The 25,729-nt window shown below is 40.2% G+C and overlaps 3 protein-coding genes across 3 annotated transcripts; all 3 read right to left on the bottom strand.

Moving 5' to 3' along the window:
* Positions 1–8,395: 8,395 nt before the first annotated feature.
* On the bottom strand, positions 8,396–12,169 carry LOC307045039 (arrestin domain-containing protein 3-like). The gene is made up of 6 exons (XM_079690508.1): positions 11,522–12,169; positions 11,342–11,402; positions 11,048–11,219; positions 10,866–10,953; positions 10,528–10,784; positions 8,396–10,150 (listed from the first exon to the last, which is right to left on the bottom strand). The coding sequence occupies exons 1-6, from the start codon at positions 11,778–11,780 to the stop codon at positions 10,022–10,024; spliced, it is 966 nt and encodes a 321-aa protein (XP_079546634.1). The 5' UTR covers positions 11,781–12,169; the 3' UTR covers positions 8,396–10,021.
* Positions 12,170–12,541: 372 nt separating this feature from the next.
* LOC307045038 (arrestin domain-containing protein 3-like) lies at positions 12,542–19,251 on the bottom strand. Its single transcript, XM_079690507.1, has 6 exons — positions 18,922–19,251; positions 18,744–18,804; positions 18,501–18,648; positions 18,314–18,410; positions 16,503–16,759; positions 12,542–13,143 (listed from the first exon to the last, which is right to left on the bottom strand). The coding sequence occupies exons 1-6, from the start codon at positions 19,175–19,177 to the stop codon at positions 12,886–12,888; spliced, it is 1,077 nt and encodes a 358-aa protein (XP_079546633.1). The 5' UTR covers positions 19,178–19,251; the 3' UTR covers positions 12,542–12,885.
* Positions 19,252–19,657: 406 nt separating this feature from the next.
* LOC307045037 (arrestin domain-containing protein 3-like) lies at positions 19,658–24,233 on the bottom strand. The gene is made up of 7 exons (XM_079690506.1): positions 23,874–24,233; positions 21,614–21,658; positions 21,430–21,490; positions 21,092–21,242; positions 20,776–20,872; positions 20,441–20,697; positions 19,658–20,111 (listed from the first exon to the last, which is right to left on the bottom strand). Exons 1-7 carry the CDS (start codon positions 24,133–24,135, stop codon positions 19,848–19,850), a joined length of 1,137 nt encoding a protein of 378 aa, XP_079546632.1. The 5' UTR covers positions 24,136–24,233; the 3' UTR covers positions 19,658–19,847.
* Positions 24,234–25,729: the final 1,496 nt, after the last annotated feature.

Raw genomic sequence — 25,729 nt, 5'->3', positions numbered from 1 at the left:
CTGCACATTTTATTTGATATTGCTAAGATAAATATGTATTAAAATAAACTATGCTTTCTATTAATTCAATGGCTGCTTCTGGTATGAACTTGCAGTCATCTTGTAATCCTACTTGCATGAAGGGCAGCAAAAAAGAACCTCCACTTAGGGCAATCTTTAGGATGTTAACTCAGGTTTGATTATGGGCTTTTAGATCTATATCCAGTTTACAAAGGATAAACAAAAGTATTAAAATGTTCAGATGGTCCGATGATCTTCCAAAACATTATCTGTATCTCTTTCAAAAGTAACCTTTTGAACTTTTTTTTTTGGTTACGCATTCTTCTTTCTGTATCTCTGTATGCACCACTTATACCAAAGCTAATTCCTCGTATGCGTAAACCTATTTGGAAAACAAAACCGATTCTGATTCTGACTCCTTTCTAAACTTCAGAACAGAAAGCAATATCTGTGAGGCCAGAAGTCTACAAATTATAGGTCACTATTCTGAGCATGAGTTGTTCAGTTTTACTGTGTTATCTTGTTAACTCTTTCACAGTTTATAACTCACCTACCTTAAGTTTTTAAGGACAGACAGAAACACTGTGCTACAAGTTAAATATACTCATTTCAAATGGCAGCCAACATGAAACAGGAAAATCAGGATGTTTGAAAAAAACTGAACTTTGAGACTACAAGCGATTAATTACTGTAATAAATGGGATACGTCACGCGGGTTGAATTTGGCTTTAAACCAGCAGAGGCCCTGTGAGTGTATCAAGACCTAAGCCAGGGGTGCACTGACCAGGTCCTGGACCAGCACTGCAGATAATGAGAAACACATGGTCTGAAAACCAAGAGCCAAGTCAGACATCAGGTTGTGGTGTGAGATACTGTTCCATACACCTTTATCAAAGCTTTCCTAATCCTCTGCTCTGTTAAACGTGTTTTGTGCACATTAAAATGATTAAACAGGATATAGATACTATTTTTCCCTGCCTCTGTATTCTGCGTTCTACCTCCATCTAGTGGTTATAAATTAATACATACTTGCTCTGTAGCATAACCTGTTGCCAATATCCAATAATATATGGAGTACAGATATAATTGGGCTGTTTGTTTTAATATTTGTTTATGCAAGTAGTCAAATGTAAGTCGGATCATCACTGTAGATGGCTTTTTGAACAAACAAAGAGAACCAAGTTTGTAATCACATTTTTTTTTAAAGTGAAGTAGTGAAATAAGAGTCCAATAGCTTGTATACTGTATAGACTCTTATTTCACTACTTCACCTTTTTTCAACTATTTTTCTTTTTGTATTTACTATATTTTTCTGTTTTTCTGTATTATTGTGTTGCACTGTTGGAGAAGCCTGTGACCTAAGATTTCCATCGACATAACTACTCTGTAGCTATGTTCGTATGACACATAAAGAACCTTGAACCTTGAGTCTTTTCTCTATTATCATTTAATGGATGTTTAATGGATGTTTATGGTAACACTCAAAATTGAATATGAGTATCATTAAAATGAATAAACCTAGATTCTAAATAATTCAGAGCAAAGTATAACATATATTCTTTCTGATATCTCAACCATGGTGTTTTTCTCAAGAATCAGACTCACACTTTGTGAAAATGCAATACACACTAACACACTCTATCTTTACTCCGGCATTGGCACTGTGCTGATGAGTTGTTACTTCTCTCCAACCACCACCAGAGGGCAGTGTTCCACTGCTGCCCAACGGGAGGGGGCAACCAGGTGAGTGTTTTTCAAGGTCAGTATTACACATCACATTGATTATTTAGGCAGGTAATAGGCTTCTATAAATGAGGCCCATACAGGTCAAGGCTTTCCTGAACATACATTTACTTAGATAACACTCTAGTCAAATTCAGTTCGCCTAATTATGTGACAGAGTGTGATTACCCTTCTGTTTAAATGAGTTGATATTACTAGTAAATCCACTGCACTGCTATGGATTTGCTTTCTCTATTCCAATCACATCAACTAAGACTAAATATGCCATAGGCAGTGGAAGAAGACATCACTATTAATAAGCCTCTCACCAACACACGCACATACGCAAAGCATTCACTGTGTCAGGGAATGACAGAGTAAAGGGTTTGTGTGTCTTTAGCAGGGCTGCAGTGGTTGCACCATTTGCTCACATGCTGGCAGATGCACGCACACACACGCACGCACTCACACACACACACACACACACACACACACACACACACACACACACACACACACACACACACACAAACCATCTCTGAACTCATCCATGAGAAAAGGATCTGAGCTTTGGAGAAGCTGAGTTAGCCGAACAGACACACACAGATACACACACACACACACACACACACACACACACACACACACACACACACGCGCGCGCACACACACACACACACACACACACGCACACACACACCCACACACTGAGCGCCTGAGCCCCCATTGGTCGGCGTCTCTCCACCCCACCGCGGGAGTCTCAGAGGGGTCTGCTGCAGTACTCTGCTCGAGGGGCCTGGAAACGCTGGAGTGAGACATTTTTTTTCCTTACTTCTATTTTTGGGCTGGATATCAGAGGTCCATAGCTTCCCTCATTTTCCACTGTTTTCCAACATACTGGTTCCCAGTGTACACTGCCTGCACAGCTTTAGTGCGTGCAGCAGTAAGGCCTGTAGCTCAGACAAGGCAATATGATACCACTGAGACAACAAGAATCTCTGCAATAAGCTAGTGAGGAAGGACGCATAAATTGTGCCTCTGCTGCAGGGCCCAGGGGCAGCAACCCAGTGCTCAGCCAGCCATGTAGGCTCAGGCCACAGCTAAAAGAATTTGGAAAGGACCCTTCCTGCAGCCCATCCCCCCATAAGTGAAGACATAACCAGTCTCCTCCCAAGTAAGCAGGAATACATGACCTGTTTTGATGTTTTGAAGTCAAACCCAAAGGCCTTGTTAATAGTTTTCCTGCCCTCTGTTGTACTGAAAGGGGCTGACTTAGAAACAATGCATCAATACAGAGTACTGTATATTACATTGTATGTCGTTTGCAATAACATTGTGATTAAAGGAGAGTATTAAAAACATCCTGGATCAGTATTTGAAGAGTACTTCACACATCACAAACGACAATAAGAGCTCGCTCTACTTATCAAAGGAGTCCGACCTGAGGGGAGAACACTAAAGCATGGAATACTAGATGGGTTGTTTATTAGTTAATAAACTATACTGCTGAAGCAGAACTGAACAACGTGCATAATAGAATCATTAAGACAGCTAAGGTGGCCAAATGTTACAGGCACGTGACTTTAAAGTTTCTGGAAAATAAATTGATGATTTGATGGGTCTACTTGCACAGCCAGAAGAGGATCAATCAATCTCATCAGGGGGAACTCTTCATCCTCAGTCCTGGAGTAAAACACAAGAGTATCTGCCCACATTCATAAAATAGAGGGAGGTCCCTAATTCTACAATAGCCTATAGGGCTTCAGATTCATGTAGGAACCTGTCAGAGGGAAGAAGCATGTTTATGAATGAACAAGCTGCTTCTCTGCCCGAGTTCAGTGTGTAGTCTGTTTAACAAACCTATGAATAAGGAGTCCTGTGTGATGTGGAAACATCCATCCTTGCATTTGAATCATGTTGTGTGGATTTTACACTTTTCCTTCTAATGTATATAAAATACTTAATACACTTTAAAATAACAGAGATAAAACAGACCATATGCAGTTTGTGAGTTTATGTACAGTGTCAGTGGAAAGTTTCCACACTCCAAGTCACCAACTGTGAGGTTAGACATGTGATTGACAGTATATGCTTTTTGACGTTTGGGTTTTAGGCATTACTTTTTGTATCTCCAAGGCCCAGGAGATGGGTATCCAGCTTATTGATAGTGGTGAATGCCAGCGGGCATTAGAACAGCAAGCGGCCATCTGCCAGCCTAGCGAACTAGCAACCCCACCAGCTGCAGTCGCAAAACGCCCTACAAAGCAGGACATGCATGCAGCTTCTGACGTCTGCGGCCACACTGCGCTACAAAGCCCAGAAAAACCAGGAGCGGAAACAATGAGAATCAAGCTTATATACGCCGCATAGTTCCACGACCAGCAAGTTTTTGAGAAGAGGCTGCCGTTAAGTGCACATCAGTTCATTTCGGATGACCGGTTTGTGCGATTATTTTCCCATGTTGAAAATATATACATAAAAAGACTCATGCAGGGGCACTTTAATACCCCGACATGGCGACGGCAAGAAAAGGGAGAGAGCTTTTTACTATTTTGGAAACTAGCGCGGACACAGAAAGTACCACGGTGTGCGACAGTCAAGAGTCTCCGCTTAATCTTTCGGCCGATGTAAAGTGGTTTGAAATTCCTTACAGAAAGCCAGACTCGGACGAGGAAGACGAAGTGCGCGAGGAAGAGGACGGCGAGGGGGAGAATGGATTCACGAGCACAGCAGCCGCGGCGGAGACTGCAGACGCGGCCAGCTTCATCGCAGGAGGAGGCTGCAACATAATTTTGGTCACTGGTAGTAGTAATGGTATCACGCACGACGAGGAGGAGTACGCAGAGGACTGTTATTATTCTACCTCCACTAACTGCTCTGATACCACCTCAAACGATTCGGATATTGATTTCTCCGATTTGGAGGAGGAGGAGCGCAGGAGTTTTTTCAGCTTTGAAGATGACTCGGACGACGACTGCACTTCTCCCGACTTCTGGGGCGAACCTGATCAGGTAATTTCAATCGAACAATTCTCTGCTGTCAGCGGCCCTCAGCACTCGCTGGGGGACGATGCTGACACCCGTGACTATTTCCGGATACTCTTCCCAGATTCTCTTTTTGAACACATGGTAGAACAAACAAACAAATACGCCCTCTATCGGCAAAGGAGGAGTGGAAAATCAGACCCCCACTGGCACCCCACTGATGCCAGGGAGATAAAAGCTTTTGTGGGTCTGAACATTCTTATGGGTATCAATCAGCTTCCAGATACTGGCATGTACTGGGCCAGTGACATTTTCATTGGAAATGCAGGTTTTAAAAAAACAATGACAGCCAGGCGCTTTGAAAAGCTCACACAGTATCTCCAGCTGTGTGACCGTGAGTCTGAGCCTGTGCGTGGAGAGCGAGGGTACGATGCCCTCTTCAAAATCAGGCCTCTCCTTGATGTGGTGGAGAACACCATGTGGGACGCATACACGCCAAACCGCTGTTTGACTATAGACAAGTGTGCCATTGTCATGAAGGGACGTTTCTCCCCCACCCAGTACATGCCCCCCAAGCCCCTAAGGAAAGGGCTGACAGTGTGGATGCTGTGTGACTCGCGTACTGGCTACTGCCACCGGGCCAAGATATACGTAGGTAAGCCCAGTGAAGATGAGGAAGCGGCCTCCCTGGGCTCCAGGGTGGTGACCTCCCTGGTGCGCGGCCTGGAGGGTCAGTACCACCATCTCTTCATGGACAGCTTCTTCACCACAGTGCCCCTCCTCCAGCGGCTGCTGAGGGACGGACTGTACGCCTGCGGGCCCACCCAGCCGGAACGCAAAGGTTACCCAGAGGTCCTGCGCGCCGGTAATGTCGGAAAGCTGACTCAGGGTGAGTTCTACCAGTGCCAGCGTGGCAACCTGGTGGCTACAGTGACACGAGATGTCAAGGTGGTTAGCTGCCTTTCTACCAACTCTGCCCCGGGGATTGTTGGTATCAGTCCAGGCTGGCAGCAGGGTGAGACGGACGGGGAGAGTGAGGGGGACAGCATGAACTGCTCAGGTTTGTCCTTTGGTGTGCCTCGGCCTCTGCCCTTGCTGTTGTACCAGGAGAACATGAAGGGTGTGGAGCTGTGTGACCAGCTGAGGGAATGCTACCAGGTTGGCAGGCCATGTAAGAAGTGGTGGCGCTACTTCCTGTGGTTCTACGTCAATCTGTGCATCGTCAACGCCTACATCATCCTGAGGGAGAGCAGAGGGGGCGCTCCACCGGCGGGCTTCAGCGGCAAACAGTTCACCCAGCGCCACTTCCGGGTGCGTTTGGCGCAGCAGCTGATTGGGGACTACCAAGGGGCAAGGGGCATGGAGAGGGCAGCACGCAAGAGACATGCAGACTCACCAATAGAGTACGGACACCGCCTGGAGCGCATGTCAGAGCGCTCTCGTCGCTGCAGGAACTGCACCAACAAAGGACTGCGACATGAAAGTGTGTTTGGATGCAAGATATGCAATGTCCACCTATGCAGGGGAGGGTGCTTCTCTGAGTTTCATAAATAACATTGACCTGCTCTTTGTTTTTATATCCTTTGTCTAATCAAGCAACTTGTGTCAATGGATTTTTTTAAACAGTAAAACCATTTCTTATTCCAAAGGTTACCACTACAAGTGCACAATATAGTCACACTTTATGTAGAGCTAGTTTTAGGATAGAAGTATTATTGCACGTATAATAAAGAAAATAAACAAAGAAACTAGATTATTTGATTTAGTATAGAATGTTTCGGCAACTTGCCTTCTGTAACATTGACAAAATTGCCTTGTGTCGCTTTTTTATACGTTTAAAATAATGAGAAGTTTTATATGAAAAATAAGAATTCAAACTTTTCTGCACTTACATTAGATCAGAAAATGTTTATGGGAAGTTTATCTCTCTCCTTTTCCAAAATAAAAACTTCATTATGATGTACTTAACTGAATCACCTGTTTCTTTATGTGGTATTGAAGCATGTCCAACATCACCATAGATCATTTTAAAGAGGGATATCATTTTAATATAATAAAAAAAACATAACCTTTAAATTCAGTTACACTGGTTTGAAATGCCCTTCGCTTTGATAGCGCCTGATCCTTCACTCACATGAAAATCTGTGTCTCTGGCCCTTCAAGGGGACACAGCTTGGAGCAATTAGAGAGTAGAAAAAGCCCCTTAGTACTCTCCAGCCAACGAACCTAATGCCATTTCTTTCTCCAACCAAACTACTTACACAGAGCCATCTGTGGCCCTATTCCACTGGGTCCACACTCAAAATGTGGTTCTTGTCACTGACATGGTTAGAAAAAGAGAGAAAGACTGGTTGTAGTATGACTAAATACATTAATTAGAAATAATCATGTAAATTAGCATTATACAGTTAGTTAAAGCTGCTATCCCAAGTGACACAAACAATTTAATTTAAACATAATATTCTGTGTTCTAATAAATGTGTTTTCCATAAAAGCTTTTCTGTTCGCTGTTATCATGCGAGTTGCTGAAGGCTGCATGTAGGCAGAGATAGGCTGCTTCTGCAGGTCAGACTAGCTGTCTCCTGTGTCTCTTTCTGAGGTTCCTATCTCTCCCACTGTAGCACACGGTCTATCTCTCCCTCCTCAGGCTCTGCTGTGCCATCCTACACACACACACACACACACACACACACACACACACACACACACACACACATACACACTACGCACACACCCTCCCTTTCCTTCCACTCCTCTCTCTTGCTCGCTTTCTCAGCCGTTCCCCAGCTGGGAGAGGGTTAGTCAACTGGACGGCCGTCCCGCTGATCTGCGGGAGCCCCTTTGGGGAGTTACCATGGCAACCGTGGCAGATGAAGACAGGGAGTCGCCAGCAGGCCCGCACGGTTGTCATGGTACTCGCTCTGGCTATGGAGGTGGGAGGTGCCAGAGGCCACACCTCCATACCCCTTCTCCAAAACCAGGCAAGGCTATGGTGTGTGTGTGTGTGTGCGTGTGTGTGTGTGTGTGTGTGTGTGTGTGTGTGTGTGTGTGTGTGTGTGTGTGTGTGTGTGTGCGCGCGCGTGTGCACGTGTGTGTGCGTGCCTGTGTCTATGTGTGTGTACATGTGAAAGGGAGGGAGCTGGCTGGCTGACGGCCTGCACACTGTACACGGAGCCAGACTAGTTACCAGGCAGGCTCTGCTACAGCACAGCCAACAACACAACTGCCTCCAAAAAAAAGAAGAAAATGACACGAAGATGCTGCTCTGGAGATGTCTTAATGCAGGTGTGGGATTCACACTGCATTATTCCCCGCCACCTTAAAAGTTTATATTTTTTTAATGAAGAACATGAACCATCCTGCTGCCTTGCAGAGTTCTCTACGCAGGTGTAGGAGGCAGGATTAGCTAAATCTGCACTGCGTTGGCACTCTGTAAAGCCTCGCGGACAATTTATATTCAAAATACAGCATTTAGACCGCATTGTTCCAACATTTGCTGTCAATGGCTGTCAGCTCTCCTCTACCCACATAGTCATTATACGATCAAAGTTATTACAGCTACTTACAATAAGTGATACATTAAAAACTGTTTGACATAGTATTTGAATGACATTTAATGTGTTTCCACTCAAATATTACAATACAATTTAACAGGCTCAAGTAACACAAGATGACAAGTTAGTGCAGCATCATCTTTCAATTCCGTCACAGCAGAGGACATGTATACCAGAACCATGAGATCTGAAGCCTGTTTGTTGGTCACTCGTATGATTTTTTGATTATTGATTTTGGGGGTAGAACCGTTTCAATTTTCTTCTCTGTTTTGTGGGTTTAATGTGAAATTGTAAAGACGTAATGTGCTCTCCCTGGGTAGGTTTGTGTGCGTGTGGTGTGTGCGCAGTGCGGTGCCACAATAGCCAGATGTAATGTTTCCAGGATGGATCCCAACCATAAAATACTCAGCTCTCAACATGTTTCCCTCCTGGGCAGGGAGAGATGTCTGAGGCTCTGAAGAGAACATGGGCCTGGTTTCACTTAAAGGCTGGTTTGGTAACACATGTACTGTTAGAATCATGAATGTTCCTTTGTTCGATACTTTCCTCTGTTGCTAGAATGGATGAGCGTGAGAAACCCCTACCAAGTAATTCTGAGATCTTACTGAGTCATTGTTTGTCCCGGTGCTGGGATGAATGTTCCCAACAGTCATAGTGAGAATAAAACAATTGGCTTCTTATGTGTTAATCCTTCATATCAGTCAAATGAATTACTGCCTCACACACAAGTGACTGAGTACATTTACTCAGGTGATTTTTCTACTAATTCATTATGTTTACTAGATTTTCATTTTATGCATCTTTATACATTCTAATTTGGCAGTAGCTGTTACTACATACTTCAGAAAAAAATATTTGACTTAATTTAAAAGCATGTTTTAAGGTTACACTGGAGAGACTTGAATGTATCGACATTGTAATATTGGAACTTTATCTTAAGTAAAGGATTATTTGATTTAAGGGTACAACTTTACAATAAGACTACCCTTATTAAGGATTCATAAAGGGTTTATAATTAGGTTATGAATTAGGTTGTAAACACTTTATTAATCATTAAGAACCATTTATAAACCAGTTCTAACATAGTTTTCATACATCAACACAGGCTCACTATTTGGCAAGATGACTAAGCCTTGGCTACCTAGCTTACTTCGTCTTCATCAGCCATCAGCCTTGTTATCTGTTGTTCACTGAGTTGATTCTCCCCCCATCCATCTTGATGTTTCTTGGCATCTCTTTATGGCCATTTATTTACGAGTTACTAACATTTATAACTGCCAAAAGGGAGCCTTATTGTAAAGTGTAAAACATATTCCCATTTATTAATGAGTTACTACCATTTCTGATACAGCTTAGCAGTACAGATAAATGTGGGCTCACTATTTGGCAAGCAACCGGTCACAGTTGCCCTGTTTAGCTCATGTCTTATAAAAGCTTATTAATGATGTATAAAGTGTTCACAACCTAATTAATAAATGAATTACAAACAATTTGTAAACCCTTTATAAGGGTAGTCTTATTGTAAAGTGGTAACGATTTAAGTATACTCCAACAAATCAAACACTATACTGCTGGGTTAGTGACACACATCTCCATCTAGTGGACAAGAGAACATACAGGGAATCCTCAGGCACTTGAGGTATAACTTAAACTCATGTAAAAGCAGCTATTTTAAACAGTTGTTGTGTGTTGCTGTGTTAAGTCCTGTTTCTCCTTGTCATACAGCATACTGACGACTGGCTCTTGATCGTATGCACATGTTTAACCAGGAAGCTTCCTGAAGCAGATGGATCTCTTTGGTTTTTGTTGATGTGGTTTTGGGGAGCCCAACAGAATGACCAGAGGAAGTTTGATCTCTGAGTCTCTTGCCAGAGGGATGTCAAGAGTGACCTGCAACCAGAAAATTACTTTTAATTACTTTAATTTGTCTCTGTCCTGTATCTTCTTCCCTTCTTTTCATTGCGCATTGGGCATTTCTTGCTCTAGATCTCGGTCACAACATTAAAGTGTATTCTAAATACCTAAACATTTAAAGCGGATAGAAGGACAGAACAGGAAAGATGACACTGTGTCCTATACAGCATGTACCCATCATCAGTGTGTGACAAGCCATATAATCCTCCCTCTTTCGTTCCCCGTTTCTCCCCCTCATTCAGCCACTGTGTGGTGCTATTGACATGATGCCTTTTCTTAGCAGATGTGTATTTAGAACCACTGTAAATCCAAGTAGAGTGTTTTTTATTTTACAGATGACACAATTGTAATACCTTGAGTCTGTACTCGAGTTTCATCAGGCAGCAGTTGAAGAAGGTAGGGTGGAGCTGTGGAGGGATACTCAAAACTTTGGTTATAGTCAAAGTGCTTTCCGCTGGAACAGCGTCTCCTTGCGTAAAGAGGACCTCATTTGTGTGCACTATTCTCTTTGTCTGAGCCACAAAGGTTTGCTTTTCACTCAGGTAGAATTTGGGTGTTACCGCACGTGCAGAGTCATTGAGTACCTCCACAGAGATTCCAATTGCATCACCTGAATTTGGGAGCAAAAATACATCATTAATATTTTAGTAAAGGCCATTCAACAAATGTATTCTTTATAAAGTCTATTTACCTTGCTTTACTCCCATTTTTTCTGAAGTTACATTCACAGTAACCTTTGAGGAGCCATAAAATGATATCCTGGTTGCATATTGTTGTTCCTACAAAGGAAGCACATACTCTGTCAGGAAATTAATCGTAAACTTAATAGAAACTGACATAAAACCTGAAGTCAAATAAAAAGCAATTCCAAACCTTTAGTCCGATAATTATCATATCTGATTTGGAGGCAAAGGGAAACTCAGACTTGGTCAGAAAAGGGACCTCAGTCTTAGTTTTGTAGACAAGCCAGATGGACTGAGTAAGCTTTGCTCGCAAACTGTATGTAATGGTGCCCCATTTCCCCTTGTAAGATGAAGGCATATCTCTGTAGGGGAAAACATCCAAATACATATTATAGGAGAACATTTATTTAACCAGCTGGTACAACGTTTTTAGTTTGGATATAAATATTCCATGCAAAGTGTTGGCTTAAATTAGCACACCCACATATTTGGAATCACAAAGGTGAATGGATAGACATTTCTCCCATGGCGGATGATTTCTGAACCTTAAGAAAAAAGAAGATTTTTAAGATGCAAATGCTTTGTTTAACAGACTCTAACAGACAGTATACATCAATTCAAAAGGTATTTCCTCCATTTTGCCCAATAGAGAGAACATACTAACCATCTCCTTTGTTTTTATCCTGAAGAATAATATGTTCAAAATAAAAGTATTTCTTCTTGTCGCTGTGTGTCCCTGTGGCTTGTCCTTCTCGGTCCTGCCATGTCACCTTAGCTTTTCCTTTGGCTTCGACCAATAAGCTCTGCACTTTGGTTTCCTTGCTGGTCTCAACCGTCACCCTGCCAGAGAGGATGTCCCCGGGAGAGAAGGTGCCTCGTTCATTCACTTTTTTGTAATCCACCGAGAGATGCTTAACAGTCATGATAGGGCTGCATCAAATAATCATCCCAAAAGTAATGGTGTTAAAGTACGACAACGATCCTCCTTTTTGTACAAAATGACTCCTGTGAATGCACTGGAAGCAGGTCTGAATTGAAGTGAGGCCTGTTGTTGATGAATAAGGATCACCTGGTGTACGCACTGTAGCAGTGGATCTCCTGAAGCTGTATCCGTGTCAGATCACGTGATCAAGAGCTGCAGGTGTCACTTTCACACAGGTAACTCTAGCCACCAGACTTGGAGCCTAAAGTTGGCCAAATTAATAAAGATGAAATTAAAGAGGACATATTATGCTTATTTTGAGGTTCATATTTGTATTTTGAGACTCTACTGTGATATGTTTTCAGTCTTTAATGTCCAAAAGGTGCTTTATTTTTCTCATAGTGCCTGTGCTGCAGCACCTCTTTTCACCCTCTGTCTGAAACCCGAGCCCAGTCTGCTCGGATTGGTTAGCTGTCCGGCTCTGTTGTGATTAGTCAACCGCTCAGAGATGTCCCGCCCCTTAGTCTATTGCTTACAATGTGTTGGAGCACTAGCCAATAGAAGGGCAAGTGTTATATAGTGATGTCACGTTACAGAAGTAAATAAAGGAGTGGAGGCGTTTCAGGCAGGGGGGGGGGGTCGTGTGTGTGAGAGAAAATCCCTCACGCGTGAACTTTGTAGACCATTTAAATGCACAAATACAAATAAACAAATACATTTGTGAGATAACATTTTATGAATCATGTTGAATTTCCCGTCTCATTGAAGACTGTACAAAGTTGTTGTACTGTATGTTCAGTATTTACATAACACTCAAATTATGATCAATTCACAAACAAATCACAATAACAAAATGTGGCATCAACATGAATGGAAACTGACAAATAATCGTATTGCCACTGGAATAAGCAGTTTGATGTCAAGAAGCCTTGATACCACATCATCTCCAAACAAATGTATGATGCTTGAGCCAATAATAAAGGTAGTAGCCTATTTGTGGTAAACAAAGAAAATATCATTCATTCTCCTGTATGTAATGTTGATACTGTATTTAACAGTCGATCATGACAATATTATAGAAGAGCAATGCCAAATTGATGCCGTATTTACTTTCCAGTCCAGTATTGGTTGGCGGGGTACATTGCATGTGCTGCATAGGGAGGTGGAGGATCCATAGCGCTGGCGGCTGCTGCTGGTCGGTGTGGTGCCGGGCTCCAGGGGGCTTGTTCTAGGTTCCCAAATCCATCAAACCCAAAGCCAGCATCAGAATGTTGGTGTTGGTTAGGATTATCCTCAGAGGCAGGTAGGATCACTATTGGGAGTCGGATCTCTGGGTCTGAAGCATATTTGACATCTAGATGGACCTGTGAAAACAAATGTTGATATTATATAGTAATCATATTTTGTTTCTACTTCTGTTTCTTTACATCATGTGCCCATAACCAAGTCTCTTGACAAACACCATGAACAATGCAACAAGTCCTCCAACTCATACGACCAAGTAGGTCGTGTTCAAGCCCTTATTACGACCTATAAATCACGTTTGAAAGTTTTCGACCTCTAGTGCTCCTGTTGAATGCAAACGCTCCGGAGGGTCGTATATTCACAAATAACCCTCTCTGGAAATTGTAGAATAGTTTGGCCATTAAAATTCTTTTTGATTAGATTTCTAGCGAGAAGTGTATATTGTACTTTTAGAATCCACGTCCATTTGATGTGTAAGATCTATAATTTGAAGATGCTTTGAGGTCTCGCCAGGAGAACGTGTAAGGCAGCGTCCATGTACAGTTAGCGTCAACCCTCACAGGGTGAAAACAGTATTTCCGGTCTCTAAGTTTTCATAATAAAACCATATTCCCCTCACTGTCGAATTATTTTAAAGCTATATCTGCAGTACTCATCCACTAAAAAACATCAGTTCAACCTTGTTAATTACACAACATTAATTGGTTTCAATTGTGTACACTGCTTTTGTGTTTTTCCCATAGGTTTTTCCCTTTCGATTCTGAGAGACACCTTTATTTAGGAGGTTTTGATAAACATCGAACTACCCATAATCCTCAGCTATCCTTGAAGCTCGGCGATTGGATGTTTTAACCGCAATGCACGTTGGGATATGCTGTTTATGCGATGTGAAATCCGAAAACATAAAATTACATATTGTTTTACACATCTGCCTTAGTTCTTTATTTATAGAGCCTTGATTAGAAGACCTTTGGACAAACTGGAAGAACTGCCGCCGAAACTGAATATGTGACGTGGATCATAAATATATCAGCAATTAAACAACATCTTCAACTTCTCTTCACACTCATACGTCTCCTCGCAGTATCAATAGTAATTCGGCTGACTTTTATATTTGATCCAATTGGTAGATAGGCTTTACACCATAACGGTGCACGGCTGATAGAAAAGGACTTGTAGTTTTTAAAGATATTACTGATTTTCTTTGCATTAAAGAATGTACTGAGTTGAGAGAATAGTCAGGGGTTTTGGGTGATGGGAGACACAATTATGGATTCAGAATTTCAATAGCTTACCATTAAATGACGGATATACCTTTCTGTCTATGATGTTTTACAAATCAGATATTAATGTGTAGAACTACAATATGTGAAATATTATAGCAATATCCTGTACAAGTATGTGAAAACATGAATAAACCTACACATCTTCAGATGTTATACATACATAAGTGTCCTACACTAATAATAAAAAGTTATTATGGCATTGTATGCTGTGTGTTATTTGTAACATCTTCAGAAACTACCTTTCCAACTCCTCATGCAGTTGACTGTTATACAGGTTCATGGTACAATGCTTAAGCTTCAAATCGAGAGACTGAAACTGTATTTTTCTTTACCGTTCTGTTTTAATTTAGCAATAAAGTTAATATTAATATTATGTTTGATATTATTATGTTTTATTTACTAGACCACTGGGTCATGTTTGGTGTTACAAATATCAAAAAAATATATGTGTGGATAACAAAATAAATCCGTCATAAACTAAACTGGAAATTATACTGGAAAGTATAATTTATTGTGTTAACACTGTAAACTTCACAGTTTTTTAACCCGAACCACCTAGTGGTTGAAGCACGTTATTTAATTTTTGTTGTTGAATAAGTTATATTTGATGAACATTTTTAAATATTAAGAGTAGCCTACATACAAAATAGGGGGAAAGTAGAAGGTCAATGATAGAAATATAGAATAGAAAATATCAAGAAGATATTGTAAGTGATCTCTACAATAAAACAGTTTAGTGCAGGACGTCCAAAGATATTAATAGGAGGATGTGCAAAACAGACAAACTAATAAGGCTTTATTTAAACATTAAAGAATACTTTAAGTTAAAGGTGTAAGTTTGAGAAACCGGCTCGAGATACACTTTTTGTTACATTCCATGGAATGCTCTTAACATCCAGATGGCAATTAATATCTTAAGTGCTTTGGCAAAAAATCAAAAAAAAAATGTCATCTGTGGAAGCCGTAGTACTGTAAAAAGCACGACCAATCATCTGAGCCGGCCCGGCTAAAATAACTGGATGGCCTACCTGCCTGTCAGCCTTCCATCTGTGCACAAACTTATCTCGTACCCTCTTTGGTCATGTGCGCGTTCGTGTGTGTTGGAGGAGGGGCTCTGTAAGGAAGTGGCACATGTTGTCCGGCTGTGTATTTTCAAATTCTAACGCACTCGAGCTGGTTTCTCCAAAATTACCTAGCCCACCTTTAAGGTCTTCTTTTGAATAAGAAAAAAACGTTGGGGCTATCAACAGATAAATATTAAGTCTGACAAAGTACTTAACCTCTAATATATTGCATAGTTTATTTTGGCACTTGACAATCACCTTCCCTGAATTTTACTCAGGTGTAACTAAAGTCTGATTTAAGTGTTGTTTATATTTCACATCATTAATCAGAATCTGCAAAGTAACTAAAATAAATGTAGTGGCGTAAAAGTACCAGGTTAACCTCTCAATTGTAGTGGAGTAAAATTACAGAGTAACAATAAATTGCATGTTTTATATGCTGCTGTAACAAAAACATTTCCCAACTTGGGATCAATAAGGTATATCTTATCTTATCTTAAGATAATCGATGGCTAGTGCCATATTTGTAAAACTTGCCTCTGAACCTTGACAAGTGCATGTTTCAGGCTTATCAATTAACAACAGGAGGGGTCACAGACATAAGACCAGCTGTTAAATAAAGCTCTTCTGACCTTAGCTGTCATGTGGGTATATTAATGCTGCCCATTATGGACACAAGCGATTTATGAATCATATGTTTGAAATTTGATAACACCACTGTGTTTTCGTATCCCCTAAACCTCCAGGGCTGTACACAGTTTAATTCTGGCAACTTTTAATTGTGGGAAATACGAAAACGTCTTTTAAAACTACAATTCCCAGTCCTACTAGTTTACAGCCAGTGAAGAAAAGGGTCCACTTGTCCATTTGTATATTACACAGTATGGGAAAGCAGACATTTTAAGTTTTTTCCTGTTGTAAATCACTGGAACTATTTAATTTGTATGTCACAGAGGGTGGAGAAAATGAAAACTCATGCGCTTACCAAAAGTAAAAAGAACAACAACAACGAAAGCAGACACATGGAAAAGCCCTTCATGCTGAGTAGCTATTGTTACAAAGCATCATATGAACAAGAGAAGGGCTCAGAAAGAGGAGATTACAACCCACAAAGTAAGTTTAGTTTACCTTCAGCCTGTACTCCAGTTTGATGATGCTGCAGTTTAAGATGGAGCTAGGTAACTCTCTGGGGATGTTCATCACCTTGACCACAGTCTCTTTGTTAGAGGATGCGACAGCCTCCATCTTCTCCTTAAGGATCTCCTTTGTGGAAACTCTCCTGCGACCCTGGGCGAAGAAGCTCTTCTTCTCATACAGGATGACTTTAGCCTTCACTGAACGACTTGAGTTGTTGACGATTTCAACTGAGACTTTGAGATCTCTACCTGTAAAAACGAGAAATGAAAGCTATTTTAATTATAAAACCAATTAGTAGTCAGAGAAAGGTTTAATAATGTAAGAGCAACTTACACCAGGCTTTGCAGCGATGCTATAATGTAGATGTTGTGGAATATCTTTCTGCATCACATTAACAAAGTGAAGAGCAACTGGAATAAAAACAAGATTTCTAGCTGCTGCTAAGTCTCTTAAAGAACAGGACAAATAAAAAATGGTTGAACTCAATCAATAAGGAGCTTTCATTTTGAAACTATTGCTATATGATCACACATAGACCCATTCCAAGGTAACCTGCATATTATAAAAGCAAATAAATATCAAAATAGCACAAACATTCCTGCTAATGTGATAAATTGCCCAGGAAATATGTATTGCAAATATTAGGTTTTTGTGGACATATGAACCAGTAACAAAAACTTGAAGAAAAGCCAAACTAGCTTTGAGGTCATTTAGAAAATAAATATGTAGCTTTTAATAGTGATTCTTGTGCAAAGGGGTACATTTTCCAAGACATTCCCCAAACTGAAAATAAGACTTGTGGAAAATCAAAAGAGCCACAATCCCTTCCCATAATCTGATAGAGAGTCCCTAAAGGTCCAGCTTCACTTGGCTGGAAAGGCTATAATAGGCGCGTTCACACCAAGTACTTTTCCCACAAAGGTTCCTGAGAACTACAATTTAGTTGCGTTCACACCAAAAAGTCCCAGGAACTAAATTAGTTCTAGAGAACCTTTTTTACCCCCTTTTCCGTCCCTGCTAGAGAGCAGGGACTTTCGTGAGAGAAAAAGGTTCCTGTGTCTGATTGGCTAGGCGGAATGCAACCCACGCCCCGTCAAACTCCCAAAAAATGTTGTGAAGCCGCCATTTTATTATCCTCGCATTGCAGCATTAGCATTAGCCCAGCGCAGAAACGCAGAGAGACTAATTTATGACAACTCAAAATAAAACATGGGAGCGGTGGAGATGAGGAGGTGTCAGCGTTCTGGCCGTTTACTCGGAAAGCTTCAGTAGAAGCTGCTGGGAGTCCCAGCAGCTTCTACTGAAGCCAGTCCCTAACTCCGGGGACTTCCGGCCGGGGATTTTGGGCGGCAGTATACGCCGTGAAGTTGTTTGCGGCCTGCCAGTAAATCCAAAGCAGAAGAAGAAGAAGTGACGTCAGCGGCTTAATTTGCCTAATCCACCCCCAGGAACTAATTTCCGGTGTGAACGCGATCTGTATTTAGTTCATGAGAACTAAAGAGTTCTCAGGAACCTTTGTGGGAAAAGTACTTGGTTTGAACGCGCCTAATGTTGAATTCTGGTTTAACCTTTACTTGCACAGAGGCAAAAGCTTGTAAAACCTGTTGTGTCCCTTACACACTTGACAACGTTTGTGCACAGTGCACTTCCTTTATGCCCTTATGAAACGGTTGCAGCATAAATTCATTTCAAAGTTGAACGAAATAACAGTTTGTATCAATAGTCAGTTAACAAATACCTACTATTCAAAACATGATGTAGTTAAGGAAAGGCAGTGAATTTCTACCAGACTAGATTGTTACCTTGTTTGTATCCCATTCGCTTGGTCTGAACATCCATTGAAATAATTCCAGAGCCAAATACCTTGACAGATTTGTCCTTGCTACCATACTGAGGTTCCTAAAAAATCAAACCCAAACCTCGGTTAGATCAATTTGGCTCAGACATTTGTAAATAAATGTGCAGGTTTATAGACTAATGATTTCTTACCAGAAGTCCAGGAATATCCATGTCTGCTTTTGACACAAATGTGAAGTGGGTTTTAGCCTTTTTGGTCAGCTTCATTGATTGCTTGAGCTCTGCCTTCAGTTTATGATGAATGTTACCAATGCCAGATTTGAAAGATGATGGGATTTTGCTGTCAAGTAAAATAAAAGAAAAATGTAATGACCTTTAAAGAAGATGACGATATAAAACATACATTTAAAAAAAATTGAAATAAAGATGACTCACTTGTCAGGAATCTTGAAGGAAAAAGGGAACACATGTCTCCCTTTACCGATAACTTCAGTGCCTGGAAGAGAATTCTTATGAGTCCTTGAACTTCATTAAAAATTGTTATTTATCTCAAAGTCTTTGCATCAGCTACAATGTACAACATATCAATAATAGTATTAATTTAACACGTTACCATCTTGTCTTGACTCTCTCAAGATATGATGTTTGACATCATAATATTTCTCATCAGCCCAGTACACATGATGTTGATGTTGCCCGTAATATTCACTCCAGCGGACCCGAGCTTTTCCTTTTGCTCTAAAAATTAGAGACTGGACTGTGGTTTCCTTAGAAACCTCCACGATGATTCTCCCATTGATGGTATCTCCATTTGTAAAGGTGTTTCTGCTGTTGATGGCATCATATTCTATTGCAAAGTTGTTGTTCATTTTTTGTACAAAGAACAAACAGTAGAAAATCCAAATCTCCTGTAAAACCAAGAGGAAATCCAAGGCTTGTTAACCCTGGCCAGTTGCTTTGTAATACTTGCAGGTTATCTAAAGCATGCAAATCCTGTTCAACCTGTTTAACTCAGCTGAAAGACACACATGCGCACCCAGTGACATGGAGCATGCAGCGCTGGGAGCATACTCTCTTAATTACCATCTGCATTTATGATGCTCACATGATACACTTTCTCAATGTGCCACGACATATTGTCCAGTCACGTCAAACAAATTCCATTTTCTTAAAATAGTTCTGTGTTTTTTTATTTCACTTTTATGTGATGCTGTCCAATGGGGAGCCAGGATAGAAAACAGGCGTGTCCTTGATGGGTGCCTGGATTACAGAGGATATCGGCAGTTTCTGTCATAATGACTTGAATGCAATGCAAATATTTGAAAAGACGAATAACCTGTAGCACAACATGAAGGTATATATTATTTATTTTTGAATTATCAATAAATATCATAGCACTTCAAATTTGATGTACATCCTAACAATTTTTTATATACTATTTACATAGAGAATTTAATTACAGCAGAACCTGTCATTTTTTGGTTTTCATTTCTCATTTCATTTTCCTTTAAATGTCCACGTTTCTTCACGGTCCAATCCCTAGTATTTATAGCCTGAATCCATCAAAGAAGGGTAGGTTCCACTTGTTCCATAGGCAGGAGGGGGGTCTGAGAGTAGGGGTGCTGATGGTGGTCGTGGAGGGACCGTTCCCCAGGCTGGTGGGTAGGTGTTTCCAAATGGTTCAAATCCAAAACCAGAAGCAGCGAGTGGGGGCGCCTCCACACCAGGAACCTTAGGGGTCGGCAGGAAGACTATGGGGAATTTGATCTCTGGGTCCGAAGCATATTTGACATCAAGGTAGACCTGTTGAGAAATTGTTGGATTTTTGTTGGATCACGAGATTACATCCTGTGTGCATAACATCATATTTTGGAAAGCACCGTTAACCACAAAAGACGGGGTTCATTCAAAAGCATTCTGGTTCTGCATAGTGCAGCCATAGGAGACACTCATCGAGAGGACTAGAAAAACAGTACATAATATCCATTCACTCTCAATTTTTTATTTTGCTGCTACCTTAGTCAGAGATTAAACATTGAAAAAATAGCTATTAAAATGAGTTTAAAAATATGAGAATGTTTGTCAATCACATGAGAACAAGCAGACACATCTCTGCCCATGTGGATGCTTACCCTGAGTCTGTGCTCTGCTTTGAGGATGCTGCAGTTGAGGATGGACGGCTCCACATCGAGGGGGATGGGGAGGACCTTTAGGAGATTTTGGTTAGAAGACGGGGGGACGGGCTCTCCCACCTCTTTATACAAGTCTTTAGTTGAAACTCTTCTTTTTCCTCGTGCAAAGAAGCTATGCTTGCTGTACACACAGTACTTGGGCTTGATCTCGCGAGATGAGTTGTTCTGAATGCAGGCCATAACCTTTAGTCCTTCTCCTAGAAACAGATCAGAAGTGTCAAAACAACACTTAGCATGTGTGTAACAAGAGTTAATATAAGTTTTAGGACTCTCACCTTGGAAGAAACCTGTCTTTTCAAGATTCACATCCATGGCTACTGTTCCTGAGTTGAAAAACTTCATTTTCTTATCCTTAGACTCATGCTGTGGTTCCTGAAAGAAGATCAGACAGCAAATCACTTAAACGACTGACAGAAAACACTTAACCTATTAGCTTTCATTCTGGTGTATCAAATGCCCACATCCACTGCCGACAGAAGCTGTGCCAATTCAACAGGTGAACTACTGATTTGTTAAGTGGTACATTATATTGTGATGGTTTGGTAAATGCATACTCGGTCAAATAGCCTGAGGGTGTTACTCAGCACATACCATCAGCCCAGGGTCACGGTTCAGGTCCGCATTCGTAACATAGTTGATGTTGATTGAATCTGTAGTTGGAGCCCTCACTGATCTGCTCAGCTTGGCATTCAGCGAGTACAAGATTTTACCACAGGAGCCTTTGAAGGAGGAAGGCATGTCCCTAAAGCACAAAAGCAAAAAGCCAGAAAAACATTATAACATTTCCTGGATCTATCAAAATGAACTGCTGAAGGCTGAGGTTGATCAATAAAGATGTTTTTTAGAAGATGTTTGCGAGGATCATACATTTATTCCTCCACTGGAGAGAGTAAGGGTATTTGCAACTCATTATAAGATAGATTACTTACTGGAAAGGCATCTGAAAGGTGAATGGGTAAACATGGCATCCTGGGGCAACAACATTGACGTCTGAAAAAAGCAAAAATAGGTTTTAAGAGGAACATGACTCTTTCACAACCCTTAAAAAAAAATAACTGCCTTTTGATGACATAGCTCTGTCCTCAACAATGGCATAGAGACAGAAATACTCACATGTTTTCCCAATGTGGTTTGTCAGAAGTGTTTCATTGTCCCGTCCTGAGGAAAAATGAGCACATTAACAGCAATTAAAACGTGTAACTTGAGCTATTAAACATGTAGTCTAATGAAAAAAACTCAGAATAGTGGAACATGTATATCCTAATCTCAGGGTCACACCCAAACTCCCCAAAAGTTCAGTTATACAAATTAGAGCATCGAATCCTTACAATTGAGAGGCTGGAATGCAGATTTTATTGGCACATAAATTAGTTTAAAAGTAGTAAATTAACAAAAAAAAGTTGTTGATTAATTTCCTGTTGATTGAATAACTAATAATCTACAAATAATCTCAGTTAAAATCATTTATGTATTTTATTTTGTTAATATGATCATATTGAGAATAATAACAGGAGACAGATGTAAACTATTTTATATCTATCTGTATTGACATTCCCGTCCTTTTCTTGAAACATTATTGGACAATAATTATTTTTTGTTTATTATAGATTTGTGGGCTTCTTCTATTATATGAATGTTGCCGTGACCATTCAGCAGTTTTCTTTTATTAAAAAGGCTTGTTTCTTTTAAATAATTTTCATAGCAGGTGACCTCATGACCAATCAATGCAGATTTGTATTACTGTACTCCACTGGACAAGAACACATAACTTTTCATTGGATATGGTGTTTTCTTCTATATTATATCAATACTGTTGTGAAAATAAAAATGTGTTTATTGGAGAGTGTGAAGCCGACAATTGAGCAGCCCAGACCAAGCAAGGAGGCAGAGGCAGAACGTCCAAAATACAACCCGGTGTGGGCATTTATTAACTCATAAACATATGACACAGCCTCAATCTGCTGCTCACGTGAACTCTGTCACCAGCCACCACAAGGATCTCACACACACTACCAGCCATTAGACACAGGTGGTGGGGGTGGAGGAGACAACACAGGGCACCAGGTGCACACAATCAACAGCAACAGACATGGGGGAAGGGGAACACTTTTCAACATAAAACCAGCAAACGGAGACAGACAACCTAAAAACACAGACAGATGCACACACTACATACATTTCACCACCAACAAAGCTACACAATTCGTAACGGAGGCCGAGATCTATGGCCCCAAAGATCACCTCCGTTACAGAGAGTCTCATAGGTTATCAATAACTTCCTTGTCATGTATTGATTTGAAAAAAAAACGTATATAATACAGAAGGTGGATTAAAATCCCCCCCCAAATTGGTGTGTCCTCGTACAGTGTAGCCTAACAGTGCTGCATTGATTTGGAGTCACTCGGTCATACAGAATGAGGGTATTTAAAGAAATTGAACTTTTCTAATTGAATATTGCTGAGTTTCCCACAAATAGTTATACAAAATAGACTAAAATCCAATAACGAGGTGTGATTTATTATGCCTGTGTAGTGTGTATTAATAATATTGTGTGTGGATTTGGACCCACTGGGTCACATGATATAGATGTATTAAAAAAAAGAAATGAGACTTTCAAATAAAAAAATCTGCAAAACGTAATAACAATATTCATATAAAACATAAAGGGCACAAACATCAAGTAATATAGCAATGCAGAAATAAAATATTGCATTGATTTGGAGTCACTGGGTCTCATGACATGGAAGCTTTTAAAAAATATAAAGCCCTTAAATCCAAGGTGTGTCTAATTTGTTCAGTGTTATAAGAATATAACGTATGTATGTGTAGTAACTGGGTCACATCACATAGAAGCTATTAAAACAGATGTAATCTTCTACAAAAATATTTAAAGTAAAATCAATTTGTCACACCTCAGTAATCAAAAAAAGGCATAATACACCTTTGCAATATTGTTTTATAGATCAGGACTATTGAACCCTTCTGTTATCTGCCTGCCCTTCAACCACTCCTCTTAGATAACATCAAGAGAACCAGACGAAGGTACACGATAGTTGTTCAGAAGAGGTTTGTAGGGGCCTTTTGCACAAATATGCCTATTATTATTTTTAAATGTGTCTTGTGTAAATGTTATAAGAGAATTATTGATTTATCAATTGAGATCTGTTCTGCATAAGAAACATCATGCTTTTTGTATTGCAGAATATAAAGTGTTCTAATCCCTATATTATAAGTAACATTTTTTCGCTATCTGAAACAGCGTGGGAATGTTTAGTTCCGCGAGCTTTTATTTTGAATGTTCTGCCATGGCGCCAATCCATGTAAGCTACAATTGTTATTGTTCAACAGGTTTTGTATTTATTTTAGCACTTACCGTTATCTTTTTTTTCTCCGACGAAGAAGTGTTTGATGCTGAAGTACTTGTCCTTGGAGTGGTAGACGACAGTAGTTTGTCCGTGACGCTCGCTCCACATCACCTCTGCTTTCCCCTTGAACTGAATTGATAGGGAATCTATAGTGCAATCTTTGGTCACTTCCAGCTTGACCTCACCTGAAACACAGTCGCCACTGGTAAAGGTGTTTTGCTCATTATTTGCGGGGTTGTAGTTGACGGTGAGGCTCTTCACGGTTAACATGATGCGTAGCTTCTTAAGAAAATACGATACATTGTTGTTCCAAGCTCAAAGCGAGGAAATATAAAGCCCACCTCTCACTTCTGCGATGGGTGTGTCGCCACGAGGAACCTTTTATAGTAAAAGATAGGGCGGAACCTTGTAGGCTATTTTCCCCTCCCCTCGTTTAATATCATTATTCCTCCACAGTCCACACATGTATCTAATCAGAGTTGGGAAGTAACTAAGTAGCCATTCATTTCAAGTACTGTATCTAAGTACAATTTGGAGATACTTTTATTTTAGTATTCTAATTTTATGCTACTTTGTTCTTCTACTCCACTACAATTCAGAGGTAAATTGTGTACTTTTAGTCCACTATATTTATTATGTACCTTTAGTTACTTTAAAGATTTGGACTAATGATGTTAAATATAATCAACACTTAAATAAGAATTGAGTTACACCTGGAGTAAATACACAAGCTACCCTGCAGTAATTATTGCTTGTTTGTAGCCTTCATTTATCCAGGTAAAAATCCCATTGAGATCAACGATCTCTTTTTCAAGGGAGACCTGCCGCACATTGGTTAAACATGTGCAGAAAACAAGGCATGGCTTTATAAATGAACATGTACCAATGACTGAGTCTCAGAACAGTAAGTGATGGCAGACTTGCCCCTGGCATACAGGGTACAGTGATGAGTAAGTGCTTTACAGTTTGTAACAAATCTCAGCACACTGTGATAAGCGGCATCTAACTTGATCAGGTAATATATCAAATCACCATAGTCCAGCACAGGTAACAAGGTCACCTTCACCAGCTTTGATAATACATTAATCAATCATTATAATGAAAACGTATTATAAATATTATTCTAGAATGGACCAATTCTAAGTACTTTTGGTTGTACTTTTACTGAGTAACATTTTGAATGCAGGACTTTTACTTCTAACAGAGTATTCCTACACTTTGGTACTTCTACTTTTAGCCAAGTACAAGATCTGAGTTATTCTCCAACCTCTGTATCTAATCATATTTAGTTTTCTCACCCGTTTGGCTGTCTTTCTTGTTGAAGGGATTTTAAGCCAATTTTGTTGGACTACTAAAGTAGGCTCCCAAAAGTGAAACATGTTATTCCCATAAGGTAAGATGGGAATCAGGGCCAACCTTACAGTCGTACAAATAACAACGTTTTCAGGTACAATAAGGAATTTCGTTTTTAATATATAAAAAAAACTGTGGTCACTGCACTGAATGCTTTCTATACCAAGTGATGTCATTATCGTTTTCACCACCACTTGTGTTTCCACCAAAGAAAACTGTAGCATTAAGACCATAACATCAGTAACAACATGTACCTCAAAGTGGTGCACCTCCTTCACATTATAAACATTAGCTATTAGGACACAAAGTACTGAATCTAAAATATTGCTCTTAGATATCTTTTTTCTATTTTATTTATATTATGTCTAAGTAATCAAGGCTACACTTAACCTGGTTGATTGTAGACTAATATGACTTGATCAGTGTTTTATTTTCTGATTTGCTTTATCCGTGTCAGTTTGCATGGACCAACTGTTAGAAAGAAATGTCAGTTCAATCAGGAGAGACTTCA

Source organism: Notothenia rossii, assembly GCF_949606895.1.
Source record: "Notothenia rossii genome assembly, chromosome: 6".
NCBI classification, from domain to species: Eukaryota; Metazoa; Chordata; class Actinopteri; order Perciformes; family Nototheniidae; genus Notothenia; species Notothenia rossii.
This window is presented reverse-complemented; position numbering and strand designations above follow the sequence as displayed.

Excerpts from the sequence above, each read along its gene's own strand:
- LOC307045039 (XM_079690508.1), bottom strand. The coding sequence starts at position 11,780 with ATGACTGTTAAGCATCTCTCGGTGGATTACAAAAAAGTGAATGAACGA. Across the intron at positions 10,785-10,865 it reads AAAAATGGGAGTAAAGCAAG|GTGATGCAATTGGAATCTCT; the intron begins GTAAATAGACTT and ends TCCCAAATTCAG. Across the intron at positions 10,151-10,527 it reads AACTCGAGTACAGACTCAAG|GTCACTCTTGACATCCCTCT; the intron begins GTATTACAATTG and ends TTCTGGTTGCAG.
- LOC307045038 (XM_079690507.1), bottom strand. The coding sequence starts at position 19,177 with ATGAACAACAACTTTGCAATAGAATATGATGCCATCAACAGCAGAAAC. Across the intron at positions 18,805-18,921 it reads GAGAGAGTCAAGACAAGATG|GCACTGAAGTTATCGGTAAA; the intron begins GTAACGTGTTAA and ends ATTCTCTTCCAG. Across the intron at positions 18,411-18,500 it reads TGGATATTCCTGGACTTCTG|GAACCTCAGTATGGTAGCAA; the intron begins GTAAGAAATCAT and ends TTGATTTTTTAG.
- LOC307045037 (XM_079690506.1), bottom strand. The coding sequence starts at position 24,135 with ATGTTAACCGTGAAGAGCCTCACCGTCAACTACAACCCCGCAAATAAT. Across the intron at positions 21,659-23,873 it reads CGGAGAAAAAAAAGATAACG|GACGGGACAATGAAACACTT; the intron begins GTAAGTGCTAAA and ends ATTTTTCCTCAG. Across the intron at positions 20,112-20,440 it reads AAGCAGAGCACAGACTCAGG|GTCTACCTTGATGTCAAATA; the intron begins GTAAGCATCCAC and ends ATTTCTCAACAG.